This window comes from Mixophyes fleayi, chromosome 2 (assembly GCF_038048845.1).
Source record: "Mixophyes fleayi isolate aMixFle1 chromosome 2, aMixFle1.hap1, whole genome shotgun sequence".
NCBI classification, from domain to species: Eukaryota; Metazoa; Chordata; class Amphibia; order Anura; family Limnodynastidae; genus Mixophyes; species Mixophyes fleayi.
Window position 1 is genome coordinate 270693482 of NC_134403.1, and position 19662 is coordinate 270713143.

Here is a 19662-nt window from a genome sequence, read left to right on the forward strand (position 1 = left end):
ACACACTGCCAACACCATTGTTATATTGTCCATGATACACAGATGATAAAATTTTATAGTAAATAAAACCATTTTCATAATAATTGTGTTTATAAATCCAATATGAATTCCAGCTAAATTTGTTTAATTTAAAATATAGTTTACAAATAATCCTGATATACTGTCTTCGACTTTTTCCATTACCTATACATTCTTATGATATATGCAGCAGCCTGGTATTGTGACACATAAACGTGGCCTGGTACACTAATTAGGAATCACGGTACGATGAACATCAGACCCAGCGTATTATACAGTACTGTCTCCATTATACAGAGCCCAGTGTCCAGCGCAGTACAGTACATCACCATGCCTACCACACAACTCCCAATTGTCCTGATTTAGGGTGGACAGTCCCAATTTGAGTGCTCTGACCTGCCAATCTCATCCAGACAGCTTATGAAATTAGGGTACATAGCGGTATTGCAGCGGTACATAGCGGTATTGTCTGTTCACTACTGCTCTGCAGCTATGAATGGGCACACTAGTGCCCATGGCATTGGAGTTGTTTGAAGGAGAGGGGAGGAGAAAAGAGGGAAGCCTAGTACTTTAAAACCGCTAGGCACGCCCCATCATGACATGGCCACGCCCCTGTTGAGCCATATCCAGGTCCCCTATCCAAATACCGCCTAGGTATGACTACATACAGTGGATTGTATATACCCTATACAACAATAGACAATGCAGCACTATCGCATAGACACTGCGATAGTGCTGACTATCGGGACACCCTGCTGCACCACTACACCGCACAGTAATTCACTACAGGAGGTGCAAACTTACTGCAATAACAAATCAATGTCCAAAAGAAGGTGGGGCAAATGGCTTTGGTGGCCCACTCAAGACTGCTGTGTGTTTTTAAATCCTTTTAAAGTGTGGTAGTGGTGCACATCTCCACTCCTTTATCTCAATATTATAAACTTCCTCATCAAAATTAAATCTCTACTCTGCAAAATGAGGCGCACGTCTGTTCCGTACTTTAGTGAGAATGTCTTCACTCCACGCAATTCATCCTCACTGTCCGGGCAAACTTCTGTCACTACTCAAATGGGGCAATTGTGGTCAATAAACCTATGTACTCCAAAAATCTATGCGCATTTGCCCAGCAGGTCATTAGCTACATGTGTGCTTGGAGTGTTTTTTTTGCCCTTCATAAATGACCTCCAATGACACCTCTGGGACAAGAAGCTCAACTTCAATCAATTCCTTTATTTTGATTGCTAATGTCAAGAAAAGGGTTGTAACAGGTCGGTCCCAACCAGTTTTGTTAGTCCGATTGGTATCTGGCAAATAAGTATTCCAAGCTAAAGAAATTTAGTGGAACACTAAGGGCTAGATTTACTAAGCTGCAGGTTTGAAAAAGTGGGGATGTTGCCTATGGCAACCAATCAGATTCTAGCTGTCATTTTGTAGATTTATTTAGTACCTTCTACAAAATGAAAGCTAGAATCTGATTGGCTGCTATAGGCAACATCCCCACTTTTTCAAACCCGCAGCTTAGTAAATCTAGCCCTAAGAGTGTCCTGTAAAGTTGAAGACAATCAGCCATAACTGCCTTTAAGCAGAATCTGGAGCAATTCGGTGGCAAAGCATGGTATATTTTTCTTACAGTGATAAATATGGAGTAATCACATTGCCTTGATAAATGTGGCCCTGACTTTGCATACCATCTGGGTGTCCTGCACATACTCTCATGCTCTCACCATGTGAGTTCCATTTGTCCTTGCAAATTTACCTATCAGTGTTTGAACCGGATAAGGTGCTTCTATCCAATTCAGCATCCCGCAGAGGCAATAAATATGTATAAGCGGATGATAGGCCTCTGAGCTTCCAAAGGTATTGATGGCTCATTTCTATGGAGCAGCTGTGCACTCACAAAGCAAAGTGCTCCAGCTGTTTGAGGTAAGAGACTTGGATGTTCCTGCGATTGGCAGTGGACGCTGCTGATAAATATTCAGGAGGGAAGAGCAAGGTCTGGCTGTGTGTTTTGACATCTGACTTGTCACTTTTTGAAAAGGATGCCAGCTCTGAATAGGAGGAAAAAACAACAACCCCCTCTACTAAAACCACACCCCTAGTTTGATACTGACATGTCAGCTAGAAACCTAAAGAGCTGCAAAGCTAGGTAACGTAACTGACATATGGGGAGTGACAGAGGACTGGCTGACAAGAGAAGGGGGAGGCCTTATAATCTATAATTTGTATTTAACACTGACACATAACTCAGACAGTCACAGGTGTGCATTACAGAGCCTACACTATAGATATGGCAGATGTCACAGTATAATATCACATGCGGCTACTCACATTATTCTGATAACACATGGGTTGCCAATGTTGTTTTTTTCTGGTAAGTTTTGCTTCAACTGTGTATATTTTAGGCAAGCATAATATAATAATATAATAATAATAATATTACTAGCAATAGTCTATATGGCTCCTTGATTTAATATACTGGCATCACCTCAAGCCATTAGTGAATATTTTTGCTTTGTAGTGCTTGGAAATGTGTATAGTAGATTGTGTTGTTGTTACTACTGTCTGACAAAAAACATACATTCCACATAGTGATCTACTGCATACTTGCATACATTTTTTTTTTTCCTCTTGGAGATCCCAGAGGAGGGGGCATGGTAGTAGGGGACATGGTGGGAGAGTTGGAGGGCTCATGGTGGGAGGGTGGGAGGGGTCGGCCCGATCGTGTCATTTTGGCCCCGCCCCACAAAGAAATTGACATTTGGTTGCAGAGACGGGAAGAGAATTACACAATTCCCCCGCGAATCGCGTCATTGAGGCTCAAAGTGGGCAGGATGCGGGAGAATTGCCTGCCCTCCCTGGTGTCCGAGAGACCTACCCGGATTTCAGGAGTCTCCTGGACATTCCGGGAGAGTAGGTAAGTGTGATCTACTGATCACTATTTTTAGGCCTACACAAGCTGCATTGACTTTCTGTAGAACAAGGTACAGGGTTAGTGTCCATGATTCCTTTAAATACAAGTTCTAAACATATGTAGACCATACTTTCCAATTTTTGTTTTCTCCATTCCGGGAGCTCCTGGGTTGGAGGTTGGCTGGAAAATGTGGTAATGGGGGGGTTATGTCGTCTTGTCACAGTAGCCCCCTCCAGTCATGATTGCACCATGGGGGGCGGGACATTACAACACAGTGCTATACAAATCTTTCTGAAACCAATGGAAATTTTGGAAGATATGTCAGTTATTGCATAGATCTGCTGTTTTATAATGAGTGAATTAGTTGGGTGCAGATTAATAATTCAAACAAGACAGTATTGGGCAGTGTGTACTCAAAAGACTATTTTTAAAAGCACAATGGTAACATTTGTGTTACATTGTTTCCTTTAGCCTCATCTAACATCATTTCCATGATCCACTCATGTTTCTCCATCTTTTTTTTTTTTAAATGAAGTGTCATTCAGCAAAGCTAGTTCTGCATTTGTGTGTGCATACTTAGAGGAGATAAAGGCAAACTGAAGCTTCAGTCCTATAAACTACAATACCACTGAGGACTTTGATAAATACTCAGTGGAGCAGCTTCCACCTCCTTAATTTCTAAAGACTAACCAGGCACCAGTTCTGTGCTGTGCAGTATGCAGAATCCTAGGAGACTGCTATAAAGAGAAAGCAAATCCTGGCGGGTACCGATTGCTGAAAGGTGTATTCCTGCTTCTGAACATCGACTAGTGAACTGATTCAATCCTGTAACTCCCTCCCTTCACTTCCATTAACAGCTGTTTCCTCAGAACTTCAATTATAACTTAAAAGACTCTACACCACAATTAAGAAATTGAATTTTCATGTAAGGATAATAAGGTTGCATTCATATTATTTATACAAATGTTCAGATAGCCACAAGGTGCAGCACAGTCTTTTACATTTCAAAAAGGTTTCTAGCAATAAAAATGTTTTATTATATTCAATATAGTTTTAAAAAAAAACATAAAACGAGCATCATTTACTTGACAGTGATAATACATTTACATTTTCAGTGCCGGGTTAATAAACTTTTCTAAGTGCCCATAGTGCCAGGGGGTGTTTTCTTTGTCAAGGCTACAGAATGATGTGTTTGAAGAATTTTGGAGTGGAGGCTCTAACTAAGAGGTTCAGTGCCAGGATACTATATTTTATGTCCATGACAAGCAACTGATATGCAACTTGTGATGCAAACAGAGGTGTGGAGAGGGGCTGAGCAAAATACCTGCTCCCTCAAGTCCCTGCACTTACCACAGAGAAAGATATCTACTGCGCCCAAATCTGCTTGTTGCTGGGGTGTAGTTTAGGAGTGACCTATCATTATCTAGCAGATAGCTCCTACCATGGACATTTCATGTGGTCATGGACCTAGTGGTATGGAAGTGCTGCTGTTCAGTAGAGTCAGAGGAGCCCATAGAACAGAAGACCAATAATTAGGATCTTGCGCACCAGTCAATAATATCAGGTCTGCCTTAAAAACCTGTTATCATTGGCCGGTGCACATATGAAGGGATTCCCATTCTAGAGCTGCTTGGTATGCTACATATAGCTACTTTGATTGGCCTGAGCAGCTGCACTTCTCAATTTTCAGAGTGAAGGTGAAGAGATGAGCAGTTTTCTTAACCATCCTGCTGAAAAGTGACAACTGTGGCTGATCAGTACAATCAGAGCAGCCATATGTAGCATAAATAGGAAAGACACTCTGCTGCCATCTGTGGAAAGGGGGAATAATCAAGAAAGAGGCTCTACAAGAAAATGGCTAACTGCAGGGAGAAAAGAGAGAGCCACTATAGAGAAAGGAAAGAGACTGCAGGGGGAAGAAAACAGAGAATCAGACAGACACATTAGGATCAGTCACGTATGTTGCTGCTTGGATGGGGAAGGGGGAAAGGGAAGCATACGTAGGAAGGAGAGGATGGCAATGTTAGTAGTAAATCCAAAAGTCGCATATAAAATTGAATGAAACACAAACACCTCCACGTGTGTTGTCTAGCCCTTACATTAAATAAGAATCTTCCTTCCTGCAGTAGTTCAAATGCAAATGACAAACAAGTAATGCGAATAGGCCGCAACTTGATATAATATAGCTGATACACCAATGAAAACTACTATCAGCTTCAGAGATCAATACGAAATCAGCCACTCAGAAGCGGCATGATAGTGTAATAATAGTGTATATTTGTGCCAGTCCTTCATTACCCTCAAGAGATATGCCCCCTAAGATGTCATTTCTGTACTCAAATTAGGACTGCCCGTCCCCGTTATTTCTTTCCAGACGTAAGGAGAGACAAGCATGAGGTACACACAAATCTACATATGGACATGCGTGCATGCTCCTACTGTACATGAGGCCCTATATTGTGGCATTGTTGGGCTTAGCAAGCAGGTCAGGAAAAAGGACCTGTCATTTACTTTTTTGCGAGAAAAACATTTAGGATAAGTTTCACTGCATGTGTAACAAATGTAAATCACTAGGAGAAATACAGGTCATTTATTTGTCCATTCACATCATAGGCATTTGAAAAATCCACCGTTCTGAGTTTGCTTCATGAATTCTCTCCTCTTTCTCAACAGCACAATACATTTTCTAGATAAGATGTAAGAGAAACGATGCTTCTGTAGGATTGTTTGGTAACTAATGGATTCTAAGAAACAATGTAACCTTGCCTTATAGATATATATAAAATATATGTAGATATAGATCACATTAATGTTCCATATATCTCTATACATCTTGCTGTGATTTAGTTTTTATTTTTCAAAGACAAATTTTGCCAAGACAGTAAACTAAACAATAAACTAAATTGTAAAAAAACATCAAGAAAGCTGTTAAAATCGGTCATATTGCTTAGTATTATTGTACTTTCTAATTTAGTAAAGAGCAAAGCTAGTTGTATTTACGACAAAGTGTTGTAGTTTAACTATTATTGCAGTATATGTAAGTGTAATCTTCCCACTCCCATTTTCACAATGCATAGGAAATAACTGAAGTGTCACTCAGTAAAATGCTGAATAGAGGAATGAATATATTCTTAAGGAACATTATATATTGTATATATGTACATGTCTTCATGATGAGTTTTAGAAGATATTTCAATGTGCGTTGTTTAACAGCTATTGCTAAGAAAGTGATCTACAGTTAAGTTGTATATATATTTAGATATTTATTTGTTTGATGCTGTATAGATGATTACACAGCAGAACAAGCAATATAGCAGCTTCCTGCTATATTAGCACATGCAGGAAATAAGATTTCCTATACAGGCAACAAATGTATAAAAAATTATATCTATATAAAAAGAAGTCCTTTGTACTTAAAACTAGGGTATATTTTTACTTAAAGGGTCACTGAGGGATCATCTACGTTGTTTTGTGCAGCTATTGCGCATGCGCAGCTAACATCACACGCGCACAGTGGTGTAACGTCATCCTGAGAAGATGGTAGTTTCAGCTGATGAATTAGTTGTTCACAGTAGCTGTCCCCATAGTGTTAATCAGTGGTAAATAGGTTAAAAGGGAATAAACCGCTAATTTCTGCAGCGGTAACCCTTTGCTGAATTGGACGGTGAGCTGCAATAGCCATTTTCAAGAGAAAACAGCAATTTTTCCAGGTTTTTAGTGTGACCACAGCTTCATTAATTAACCCTTAAATTTAAAATTATATTATTCTTTAAAGACAGCCCATAATGTTAACTAATAGATATGCAAAAGTCCCCATATCATGACCGAATTTCAAATGTTTTATGGTCACACATGCAGCATATGGTGATATTGGGTGATTGGCCAAATATAGCTACAGGTGGAACCCCAAAACAAGCATGTTGACCAGTAATAATCAGACTGAAAGAAAACATTATTGGGAATGGTGGAAAAGGTGGTGGAAAGATTCCTATCGACTGACTAATCGGAGTTGCTGTACACAAGAAGAGACCGGGTATCTGGACGAAGCAGTGAACAGGGGGATCTTGTCCATTTTATCTACCCACATATGTAGCTAAACTGTAGCCAATGACAATGTTACTTGAAGCTCAAGCATAGTGGTAGGATCCGCCCAAGTGTGCTCAGCTTTTGCTATTGTATTTACATTTGCTATGTAGCTGATTGCAGGCTATCAATGCCTGTTATCAGCCTTTTTAGACTCGGGAAAGGGGACTGCAGCTATAAAGCTTAATGAAAGCTGGGTACACACTAAAGGTTTTGCAACCAATTACCATGACAATCATACGATAAACGACCATTAGATCCGATATCGCATATTATTGTGTATGCTTCCACTATCATGTTCAGCACATCGTATCGTTTGATTTCATTTTATAAACGGACTAAAAATCACTATCTACAATGGAACGATGTTGGGCAAATGTGGAAGTGTGTACGCACTCACGACCAGCAGTGTAGGCAGTCTCCATAGAGTGTGTACAGTCACAATCTTTTCAACAGATGGTTATGACAGATGAAGAGCACAGACCTGAAGGTAAATTATGTAGGTGTGTACACATAAATCTGCATACTCATCAGGCCTTGGTAATATCATTACAGAAATCGCATCTGCAGTAATTTTCTGTAGTGTGTACCCAGTTTAACACACTTTACAATCAAATCTTTTTTTTTTTTCTTTCTTTTTTTTAATGAAATTGTTAAAAAAAAAAAACAACAGGCTCGGAGGCTCGGATCCAATACAATGAAATGACTGATAATCTGATTTTTCAGTGGAAATTTTCATTCAAAAGAGATCTGATTGAAGCTTATTGAAGAGTGCGTATTGTAATTGTATGAATAAAAAGCAGCCTTACAAATGCCCTACATTATGAAAATGCCTTTCTGCTTTGTCAGATAAACATTGTAATGTATGTTTTTTATGACAAATGATCTAATTAAGAACAATTGCAACTCAAAATTGATTGCACAGAAATGAAAATGTTTGTTCTGAATCAAAATAAACTATGTGTATGTGGACAGCTTTTTGGACTTGTGCAGATGACAGTTTTATTTTACTACATTCCAAACAGAGTACAACACGAGAATACTGCAGGCAAACGGGGCAGGATAGAGATCTATTGATATGTATGCATTCCCTGTATTTAGGACAGGGTGGCACTATCGTTTCACCATCTGTATAAATACTTTCTATTTTTTCCTACCAGTGATGGAGTGGATTGTTATTCTAATAGGTATGTGTGCCCCAATATACCCAATTCCACAGGAAGCCAACAGAAGTACATATTAAATATGAAAGATATTTAAATAAAAGCTGCCAGTGGGAACTAAGAGGAAACTGGAATCACGCCACCTCTGAAATTCTGCTACCTCAGGTCTGGGCCCATAAAGTTGTCTGACTAATCTGGGCCTACTTCTATGCCAGGGTTGCCTCTGCTATCGACAAGGATATTGAATATGTAAGGTAAAATGTTGATTACCAGTGCACTAAACATTACAGCAGTGGTTCATAAGCTTTTTCAGTTTGCGGCACCCTTAGAGTCTCCATAATTTTTTAAAGGCATCCCTCGAAAATAATTACTGAGCAGTCCTGTTTTATGAGTAGTTGGGTCAAAATAAGATAATGAGTATTTAGGTCAGAACAGAAATACTTAGTAAGTTGTTTGCAAACATAATACACATAATTCCAAGGGAAAATAATATTTGTATATATTTTTTTCAATTATATTTCTGTCAAAAAATAATTTACAGCTAACATTCAGAGGAATAAGATCAAACAAAATAAAACAACAATATGTACAAAAATCTTCAGTGTCCCTTCACGATCACACTGTGTGCCCTCCTTCATCTTCACACTGTGTGCCCTCCTTCATCCACACATTCTGCACCCTCCTTCAGCCACACACTCTGCGCCCTCCTTCATCCACACATTCTGCACCCTCCTTCAGCCACACACTCTGCGCCCTCCTTCAGCCACACACTCTATGCCCTCCTTCAGCCACACACTCTGTGCCCTCCTTCATCCTGAGTCTGTGCCCTCCTTCATCCACACACTTTGTGCCCTCCTTCATCCACACACTCTGTGCCCTCCTTTATCCTGAGTCTGTGCCCTCCTTCACCTCCACTCTGCCCCACCTCATCCTCACTCTGCCCCTCCTCATCCTCACTCTGCCCCTCCTCATCCTCACTCTGCCACTCATCATCCTTACTCTGCACCTCCTTATCCTCACTCTGCCCCCTCCTCATTCTCACTCTGCCCCCTCCTTCATTCTTTTGCCCCTCCATTTCTGTTTAATTTTACTATTTCCCCTCCATTTCTTTACTTACCGTACTTGACTTTCTTTCTTCTATTTCTTCTGTCTTTTCTTCTGTCTTCTTACCAATCCGGCGGCGCCTGGGACCCAGCATCCTCCTCTCTCCTGCCGCTTCTCACTGAATATGTTGGGCGCAATGGGAGGAGGATGCTGGGTTCCGGGCGCTGCTGGATTGGTAAGTTGTTTGTTGAATTTTTTTTCCTGGCCACGGTACCCCTGTGATAGCGCTGTGGCACCCCTGGGAGCTGTGGCGCATACTTTAGGAACCGCTGCATTTTAGTATTCTGTACTATATACTAGTAACCAGTGTTTCTTAAACTCAGTCCTCAGGACCCCTAACAGTGCATGTTTTCCAGGTGTCAAGGGAAATAATTAAATCTCTGTGGATCTGTTACAATGTATCAGTCAATAATGAATACACCTGTGCTAAAGCAAAGAGATATGGAAATCATGCACTGTTAGGGGTCCTGAGGACCAGGTATAAGAAACACTGCACTAGTCTACACTATGCATTACACTCCCATATACTACACTATACTCTAGAAGTCTACCGTACAGATTACAAAATATTACGTACTAAACTGTCATACTGCTGACAAGTACTTGTACATGACTCTCCACTCCAGCTCATGTGGCTGCTTATAGCATGTAGTGACAGAGCTAAGCAGTGAGTGAGATAGGAGCTGCTGTATGCAGGCACTGTCAGAACAACAGTAATGGGGGTTGATGTGCAGACTAACCTTATGCTCAACAAGTTATAACATCAGAGCTAGCTATCTTGCACAGATATGTTATTAATTATAATGTCAGACATGTTTTTATAATATCATTTGCCTGAAAGCCGTAGTGTATATCTACATTTTCTCAACTGTAATATGGATTTATCCTTGTAAAAATCAAATATACTTCTATAGCCTGCTTTTTATATTTTTGAAGTCCCTTTAATTAAAACTAAACAGTTACTGTAATATATGGACTTATTTAATAAAAATGTGCTGTAACGCCTTACTACCAATGCAACGTTTCCTTTTATTCTATAATATATACTACAAATAATGACAGAATCTGATTGGTTGCTATGGGAACTGCTTCAGAAAAGGTTTATTCTTAGATAGTGAATAATTAACAATAACACGTCCTTACTAGCAGTGTATTTAGGTGCACCATTTGAGCTATACCATAACAACCAATCAGAAACTTACTTTCATTGTCTAACTTACACAAGACAGATAGAAGCTATGAACAGACACCCACCTGCCTTTTGCTGTGTGTAAGTGTAAAGGATTGTGATCATTTGACAAGTACCTGGCTGTGCACAAGTGTGCTTTAAGTTATCTTTGGTAATGTCAGGGCCTATCACCCCACTCTGTATAGTTATTCTGAACTCACTTCCCTGAAGTGAATCTAAAATTTGGCATCTGCAGACTGGTGACCCTTGAGGTCCGCCAACTTCTAGCAGACAGGCGCCAATTTCCAGCCATCCATTATATCTGGACCTTGCCGTACAGCCTGTAATGAAGAGGAGCTGATCAATTCATTACAGATGGAGAGTGAGGTTGGATGCTACCCTTAATGAATCAATAAAGCAGGCTTAAATGATTATTGCAGCTATAAGAACAAATGGATCTCTTTTAAAAAGCTGAGACAAGAGAATGGTTCGGATGTAAGAAGGCAATAGCCTAGGTGGGTTGTTAGCTTTATCAGTGCAAGCAGAGCTTGAACCAGAGATCATTGATCTCCGTGCTCAGTAAGAGAGCCTTTACACATAAAGAGAGTCTGATGCAGACTGTACTCTATTTAGTAATATCTATAACCTCTTATGGTGTGAGTTTCCTCAATTTCTGTGTTTTTAGCCACATTTTACAATAAAACAGAATAATCACATTATTAGATTTAATTATTTGAATACTACCTAAATTCAGGGATAAAATGGCACTAATATGTATCTTAGCCTCCATTGTTCAATAGCAAAATCTTAGATCGATGTTTGATCATCAGATAGATCCTCCTCTAGCCGTTAACAGTTAAAATTCAGTCTTACAAAATTTCAGTCATCAGTCCCTCCTTCTATTTCCTCTCTTCCCCCGGTGTCTGCAGTTCCATGCTGTATCCGACAGACACAAGCGTATATGCACTATAGGGATGCAAGACAGATTTCATTCTCTGCCTGTATTATTATACCAAAGAGGCCCACCCTATTCCCTTTTCCATTTCACCCTTGGCTGGATCATTTTCTGCCTCTATTCCCGTTGCTAATTCAAACTAATTAAAGTATAAAATAGAATAATTTGCGCATCTCCGTAACTCTCCTGCATACACCCTGAGTTATGTCTCTGTGTTAACACTCAGTGTGAGCAATCCCCTTACTGATCAGCTCACTAACCATGGAACTCATTTACTACAGTGTTGCCGCATCGGAAAGACCCTGAAATAATGAAGAGGCGAGGGAAGGAAAAAAAAAAGAAAGAAAAAGACGAATACTAGGCGTTTCTGCTCTGATTTCAAATTTCACACTTCACCACTTCCAAAAATGGGCATCGTGAATTTTTTTTCTCGTTCTCTTGTAATTATCCAACGTTGGTTAAATGGATTTTTCTCTGTCTTTATAGAATTGCAAAAGCAAAACTGAAGAAATGCCTGAGAAGGAAAGGGGTAAAAGGTGGGGGTCACCTGCCTGCATACAGTGTCTAGAGATTGACACCATAAACCACAACTTCTGCAGCATATTGAGGGTTGGGTTACCTTTATACAGAGAAAGAATACAGTCATTTATTGTAAAGTAGCACAATCCGCACTCCGCCTTACAGACAGCAGGTAAAGACTGCCTATTTAGTCTAGGCTGGACTGATTAGCAATTAGCAGACAACTGTTTACAGTTTTAAAGTGGGACCTACCAACATGAATTAACATGTTCTGATTCAACAGAACACTTCAAAGTATACTTATCATCATCATCAACATTTATTTATATAGCGCCAACATATTCTGTAGCGCTTACTTATACCATTCTAGTCACTTATTCCAGATATGCAACTTGTTTCTTGTCCTTTTATATTGGCCTTCTTCCCTATAATTTGTAGGCTGCTACCTTCCCCCCTCCTCCCTACGAGACAGGCAGGAGCAGGGCTCAACAGGCGTTCTGGTTCAAAAAGAATGAACATAATTCCATACTCACTTTGGGTATGTTTTGTTGTTTGTTTACAATACAGTCAACTAAGTCACCTATTATGGCTTATTGTGACGAGTGTTTTGGAAGATTATACCGCAGACACCCAGATAATCAGATCTGCTGTTCATATGCACTACAGTATACGCCAGTCAGACTAAAGCACCAAAACAGTTTGCATGCATTTGGTCTGAATGGTAGTTACTACTATGCACAGAAGACACCTGCAGGCACTGGAATCAATTATATATGTGCCCACAGTATTTCCAGGATGTTTCTCTCTCATAGGGTTCTAGGCGGAACCTGGCGGGAGAAAAATCTCCCAAGATGTTCTTCTAAACGCGCTGTTTCCAAAACTGTAACCAACAAAAGTAGATATAAATAAACCTAAGTCCCCTTTCATCTTGCCCAGCAATCTGCTGGCTTTCAGGATGTAACCAGCGCGGAAATGCTCCTCTCCCCTCTGAAGTTATGAGACCACCATTCTGCCTTCAGTGCATAGAAGAAATTTGGAAAGCATACACTGTTGGGCTACCTAATGATGGGTTTGAAAATGTGAGAAAAGCCTCAGTGGCTTAGGGGTTAATGTAAACATATTATACCCTATTTTGTTTCGGATTTTGTTGATTGCTTCCATTTGATAAACAACGAGTTAATGGATATGGTCAGTGGAACTCTCAGTCCATAGGTAAAGAATAGATACAGGTGGGATAATTACACACACTGAAAAAGACAGCCATTGACCTAATTAAGTAGCTGTCAGATGAAGAACAGAGTCCATTAACAATATGCAGAGTAGGTAGCAATTAGGAAGAATGCTCAAACTCATTTTTTTGGGGGGTTGGTGTGATGGGAGTGGGAACAATTAGTGGTGATTAAGAATTTTACTTGTCAGTAGCTTGGCTAATTACCACAAAACTGAAAACATATAGGAGTAGATGTGTTGTAAACCTATTTCATATGTGACCAGATTTGGGAACTTGGAAATGAAAAAATATAGATTATAGAGTTTGCGTGTATTTTGCACCACATAAAACATAAAAATAAAATAATGATTAATCTATTAAATATTATTCCAAAAAGCACAAAGCAATAAACTTGTAATCTCCCTGTTTTTCCCTATTGATTTTCCAATTACCGAAACCTGGGCTAAATTATAAGATACATTTAAAAAAAGATCTCTGAGCAAAGCTTGTATTGCTGAAAAAAACTTCCTCTCACCAAATAGCCGAACCCCTGTCCAGGAGACTAAGGGCTAGATTTACTAAGCTGCAGGTTTGAAAAAGTGGGGATGTTGCCTATAGCAACCAATCAGATTCTAGCTGTAATTTTGTAGAAAGCACTAAATAAATGAAAGCTAGAATCTGATTGGTTGCTATAGGCAACATATCCACTTTTTCAAACCCGCAGCTTATTAAATAGCCCTAAGGGTTCACAAGATGCCAATGTACCTGTGAGCCCTGGAGCATCCTAAACTGCTGGTGCTAGCATGCATTTGTTTCAATATTATCGCTTAAATTGTACAGAAACATAACTGAGAAAACACAAGATCTAATTACATTCACTCTCATGTAGTCATAAAGTTTTTTTTAAAATGCATGTAATCGCATGAGTTTAAATTGCACAACTAAAAATTGCTTGTGTACGTCTAGTTCTCATGTATCCAATGAAATAGTAATAACCCAGCTGCGAAACATTGCATCTTAGTCTGCCAACACACGGACTTGGTCACTTTAAGCTCAAATGGGATAAATTCATAAACCAGATACCACGGACTGCCCAGAAGCCCCCAGGTATATTCTTGCCTAAATGCCCAGTTACTGATACCTGCAGTAGTCTTTCATTATACAGCTGCCAACAGCCTGAATCACTTCCCTAAATTTGCATGAAATCTGAATTCTACGAGGCTGCTATCCAAACAGAAGAAACCCAGGCCGCTCTAATCTTTACATGGAGAAGTCAATTTGCAAGAGAAAAATGTGCATTAATGTCTCCCGAGGCAAGCAGGGGAAAGGATTAAACATCTCTCGCTTTAATTCTAAATTATCATAAACCCGACAAACAATTACGAGGTGTGGAGAAAAAGCTTCCATGTTTCGGATATGAGGTGGCCCAAGTCGACACCTTGGAAAATGCGATTTGGACAAATTACGCAGACCGACATCTATTTATTTATTTTTACATCCCCTTTTCTTTGTACATCAGAGGATTTCATAGCTGTCTCTCCTATTGTTGCCGAGATCCTTTTGTGTTGCTAATGCAAATAGGCTACAAAATACAAGCGGCTATTGGTCCCCTGCAATATTGATGAGTCTGAACATAATTAAAATATATCTTAATACTTTATTGCACCCACAAGGCATTGCTGGCTTATAAGACAATGAATGTGTAACGCAACTGGGACCATAATATTCTCGATAAATCGCTGCATGCTGTAACAATGTACAGGCTTTACCAGGATGTTCAGCAGGAGGTCTGGAATACATTACTGTGCAACTGCTATAACCACGAACAAGGATAAACCTGTTACACTAATTCAGTGACAAAACATTTCTGGTATATACCAGTAGGCCTGTGCTATTGTGATGTATTTATGAGAGTGTTTGTATGCCATTTACTGCTCCAGGAAATCTGGGACTCATCATTATGAAAGGTGGCTGAGCATTATTTACTTTATTTAAAATGAATTTACATCCTTATGGCTCTCAAAGAAAAGAGCTTAATGTATATGTAGGACTGTATAACTTCTGTAGTCTGAATACAGCAAATATGAGGTGCTTACATGCTTCAATACGTGCATGGCTGTTACGGTCTTGTTTATTTTGCCAAGCAAGTCAGTAAATTGTTCCACTTTCCTTACCTGTCTCTCTGACATGATGTAAAGGTATTTGTTGTCTATGGAAAATGCCATGTCTCTGAGGATGGGACTTCCATCTCTCATCACTGGTACTACTTCATACTGAATGCCACCGTGCGGAGGACCATCTGCCCGAATCTGAGGAACACAAGAAATATTGATGAACTGAAATATTCCAGACAAACACTAAACATACAGGTGCCCCTTTAACATTGATCCTTATACGTATCTATGCAGTGGTGGAACTACCATTGATACAGCAGGAGCAGCGCACCGGGGCCCATTGAGATAATGGGGCCCGCACGGGGAACTAGCGAGTTGTGGGCCCCGGTTCCCTCCTCCCCGCTTCCCTGCACTGGGGCCCACATGTTTTGTAGCCTATTACCTGTTTTACATTTCCAAATGTTTGTACATTTTACTTCTAGTGGTTTGTCCATAACACTTTTTGACATAAAACTGCTCTACTATTTTGTCAAAGCTAAAACTTGAATAAAAAAGGACTTTGCCAGTCTAGACGTTTGTGGACCACATAGCAAAATTTTGTAAAGGCCCCCATGTACCTCTCATGGATGAAAAAACACATATACACATGGGGCTTAGACAGGGGAATCAGGCCCTCTGAGCTGTGGGCCCCCTAGTAGCTGCACCCCTTGAAAATATATAATTACACCTTTGACTAAGGGTGTTTTGACCATACTTGACTACTCTCTCAAATTTTTGGGGGAGTTCTTCTGGACAATCAAGAGAGTAGACCATGGTCCCGCATCTCCTTTTTCTAAGTAAGGTAGGGCCTTGATGATGGAATTGCCTCATTAGGCCTCACCGGTCGGGACATGATGTGACAATTTGTGTTATCATAGCCTGCCCTGTCCTGCTGCGTGATGATGCCATCATGTCATTGCTCATGGGGGACAGGGTCATGATGATGGCGTTACGTTCGACCCCCCGTATTTGCCTTTTGAACCATCCCTCCTGGATCTTCATGAAGGAAGGTCCAAACAGTAGACAAGTATGGTTTTGCCAAGTTTTCATCAAGAGGAACAAATACTTTATAAGATTTGGGGGTAAATGTATTAAGCAGCGGATTCTACAAGTCACCAATATTCGTCGACTTTGCAAAGGAAATTTAAAACGGCAATAGCTTTCGAGGCAAGTTTTGCCTTGAAAACCGTTTAAAATTTCCTCTGCAGACTCGACAAATATCGTCGACTTGTAGAATCCGCTGCTTAATACATTTACCCCCAGTTGTCTTAAAGCTTCAACTTTACTGGCTTTATGATTTTACGCGCTAGCAGCTAAAATCTTTTATTTGCAGAAACCAACCAAATGCAAGTAACGTTACATCAGTGTTCTACAGTACTTTACAGGAGATGGAAGTTAGTCGAGATGGAAGTTAGTCACTGATTCTGCAATCCATACCTATCTTGCAGGAGGAATTTTCCAGTAATCAGTTTTGCGAGCAATATGGCCAAACTAACAAGTGCTGAACAAAGGGATTGGGGCAGGAAATGGATGTCCGTTTCCATTGCTCTAAATGTAAACATTACTTTTTTGCTGTGACTCTCTAGTTACTTTTCTGTAGCCTTAAACAATATTACTGCAAATCTAAAAATCCAAGTTTCTTACTTATTCATATGAAATATACTGTCATTTTTATTGTCAATAATAGAAACTGCAATGAACTATACAGAAAACATTATGGCACAAACATTAAACATTCTAAAACTGTGACTATGCAATCTATTTCATTGGTAGTTAAGAGATTACATTTTAAAATGTACGAATACACACACAATGACGAAACACGTTTTATGTGCAAATCTTTTTTGTGCTGTGTATATTTAATCATATGTGCTGTACAAAGCAGACTAAAGTTGCGGGTGATTTTCTAATACAGGAAAATGTCAATTGCATCTATAAGGAAATTTCTTAAGGCTTAATGGAAAGGCTGCATGGAATCGACTAGCTTCTGGCTCACAGTTAAAAATACATCGCCTTTATGGGGGAAGGGCGACAGTTTACATCCAATCTGCACGTGGCGGGATTTGCATTTTTGAATAGCTATTTGATTGTAACACGGTGTCTCACTGAGAGACGTGGAGAGTTTGAGGAGGAGGCTGTCATGTGTCTACAAGCAGATTAAGCCAGCCAACCGAACCAAAGACTTAGAATAGCCCAGCGGCCCATTCTGAAACTGATACCGTCAGATGCTGGCCAACAAGCCAGGACCACTGGGACATAGTGAGATATAGCCCCTATCTTAGCAGTGAAATGCCAACGTCTTAACAACAAGAGTACTTAAGTACACAGATTTCTAGCTTGTCTCAGGCTATTTCCTATTATTCAGTATGAAGGGCAAAAGCATAATTGTGAAATTGAGAGCAGCTTCCACTGTATAAGCAATGAGTCCAAACATTAAATTCACACAGACTATCCTTTCAAGCAAAAAATATATTAAAGTTTCAGTGGCTTTGGTTAATCATGATAAATACACCATATTTGAGTAAATGCTGTTTATAGTAATGAAATGTATAACTGGAGCTCTCAAAATAGTGTATTTACAGATCAGTGTAAGAGATGTAACTGACATTTTTATTTTAAGAGGTCCAGATATTAGGAAAAGGCAAAGCAGGTCAACAGAGTGCAGTAATGAATGTTATTAGTATCTAGTTAAAAGAGGGTCAATGGCATAGCCATCTTTTGGGCCTTAAGCTCGTTTGCCCTCTTTTATACAAAATTGTCCATTATTTGGATTCAATGTATTGAAGTGTCTGCTCCTAAATGTATTCACCCTGTGGGTTTCAGTACTTGTGGTGTTTGTTGCTGCGCAAATCTGCTAATGTGTCTGTCAACGCATGAAAAGTGTTTCAAAAATGTCAAGTCTCTCTTTGGCCACCAAAATGTTGGGATGGGGGAAATGAAAAGAATGTGATACGCAGAGTGGACCCTGTTATCAGAAGGCAGATTACGACATACAATCCCAGTCGGCATAAGCCCAGGGTGCCCCCGTTTCACCAACAAGCACCTCCCTCGCCATGTGCCCTCACCCCAACTGCTGGCTGCTTCCTCTTCATGTCAGCCATACAATGTTTTAGGATCCCTTAACCACTGGCACCCTAGGAAACCGCCTAGGCTTGCCGAATACTAGCCACAGCCAGGGCCGGATTAAGGGAAGGGAGGCCCCTGGGCTAAGGGTACTGTGAGGCCCCCCCATGAGGCCCCCCTCCGTGAACTCACCTCCTTCTGTTGTTCCACTCCCTGTAGCACTTACGCGGTGCGCAGTAATCTTCTTACTGAGGAGATCTTGTGAGAGTGAGACTATGACTCATAGTCTCACTCTCACGAGATCTCCTCAATAAGGAGAATACTGCGCGCCTCGTAAGTCCTACATTTGCTGTTAGCTGCCTGTCATTTTCCTTGAACAGGTGACAGTCGGAGTCGGGGGCGGGGATGCCCTTGACCTGATGAATGCCGGCGGGCCCCCCTGCTGCCTGAGGCCCCTGGGTTGTAGCCCCTTTAGCCCGATAGCGCTGAGGTAAGATGAATGAAGAATTTTGTAGAATGTTGTTATTGTTGCTGAATGGTGAGAACAGCTACAAACCCCATAAGCCACAGTGGTGGACACGTATTGAACAACTGGATGCAGGTGTTGAAGGCAATAATACACCTGTAGTGATTTTCTTTTACACAAACACCACATTCAGATTCCTGCCATGTGTCGAGATGATTGTATCACCTTAAGTCGTGCTGCACTCACTCACATACAAGAGAGTTGGCGCAGTTAGTGCTGCATGATATAGCATATTTACTTTGCAAAAGAAAACTATAATGCAGACTAAACTGAACACAACATGTAATTACCAACATACTGTATCAATGTGCAATCATAACAGGAAAGGACCTTTATTCCACAAAGAGGCTTATTAAGTAAAATTGCACATATGTGTAGCAACCAATCAAACGTTCGCTTTTATTCTCTAAACAGTGGTGGAAAATAAAATCTAGAATCTGATTGGCTGCTACCATTGTTAACAAATGTAAATGTTTTGGAAAACTCATTTATGTGACCAACATAGTTCTTCTTGACAGGAAGGCTCCATGGAAGCTGTAGCATGTCTTTCCTTATAACGCTGTACACAGGAGGGACTGCGCACTAACTACTTTCCTGTATTTATGACTCTTGTTTTCACTGCACCCTGGCCTGGATTTTTTATGACTTTCCACTGAGGTTTTACACCGTGCAGAATGGAGCCGATTAAACTCTGGCCTTCGCCGGTGAAATGCCCATTATCTCTGCTAATAATAATAACCGTTACAATAAGTGGGTTGTAATCATTTCCCATTGCTTTCTGGCACCCAG

The 19662-nt window shown here is 40.2% G+C and overlaps 1 protein-coding gene across 1 annotated transcript in view; it reads right to left on the bottom strand.

The window, feature by feature from the left end:
- PLXNA2 (plexin A2) overlaps window positions 1–19662 on the bottom strand; it is a 249656-nt gene that overhangs the window by 99923 nt on the left and 130071 nt on the right. Inside the window, exon 4 of the mRNA XM_075196217.1 lies at window positions 15306–15440. Within this exon, the coding sequence (XP_075052318.1) occupies window positions 15306–15440 (135 nt within the window). The remainder of the gene's footprint in view (window positions 1–15305; window positions 15441–19662) is intronic.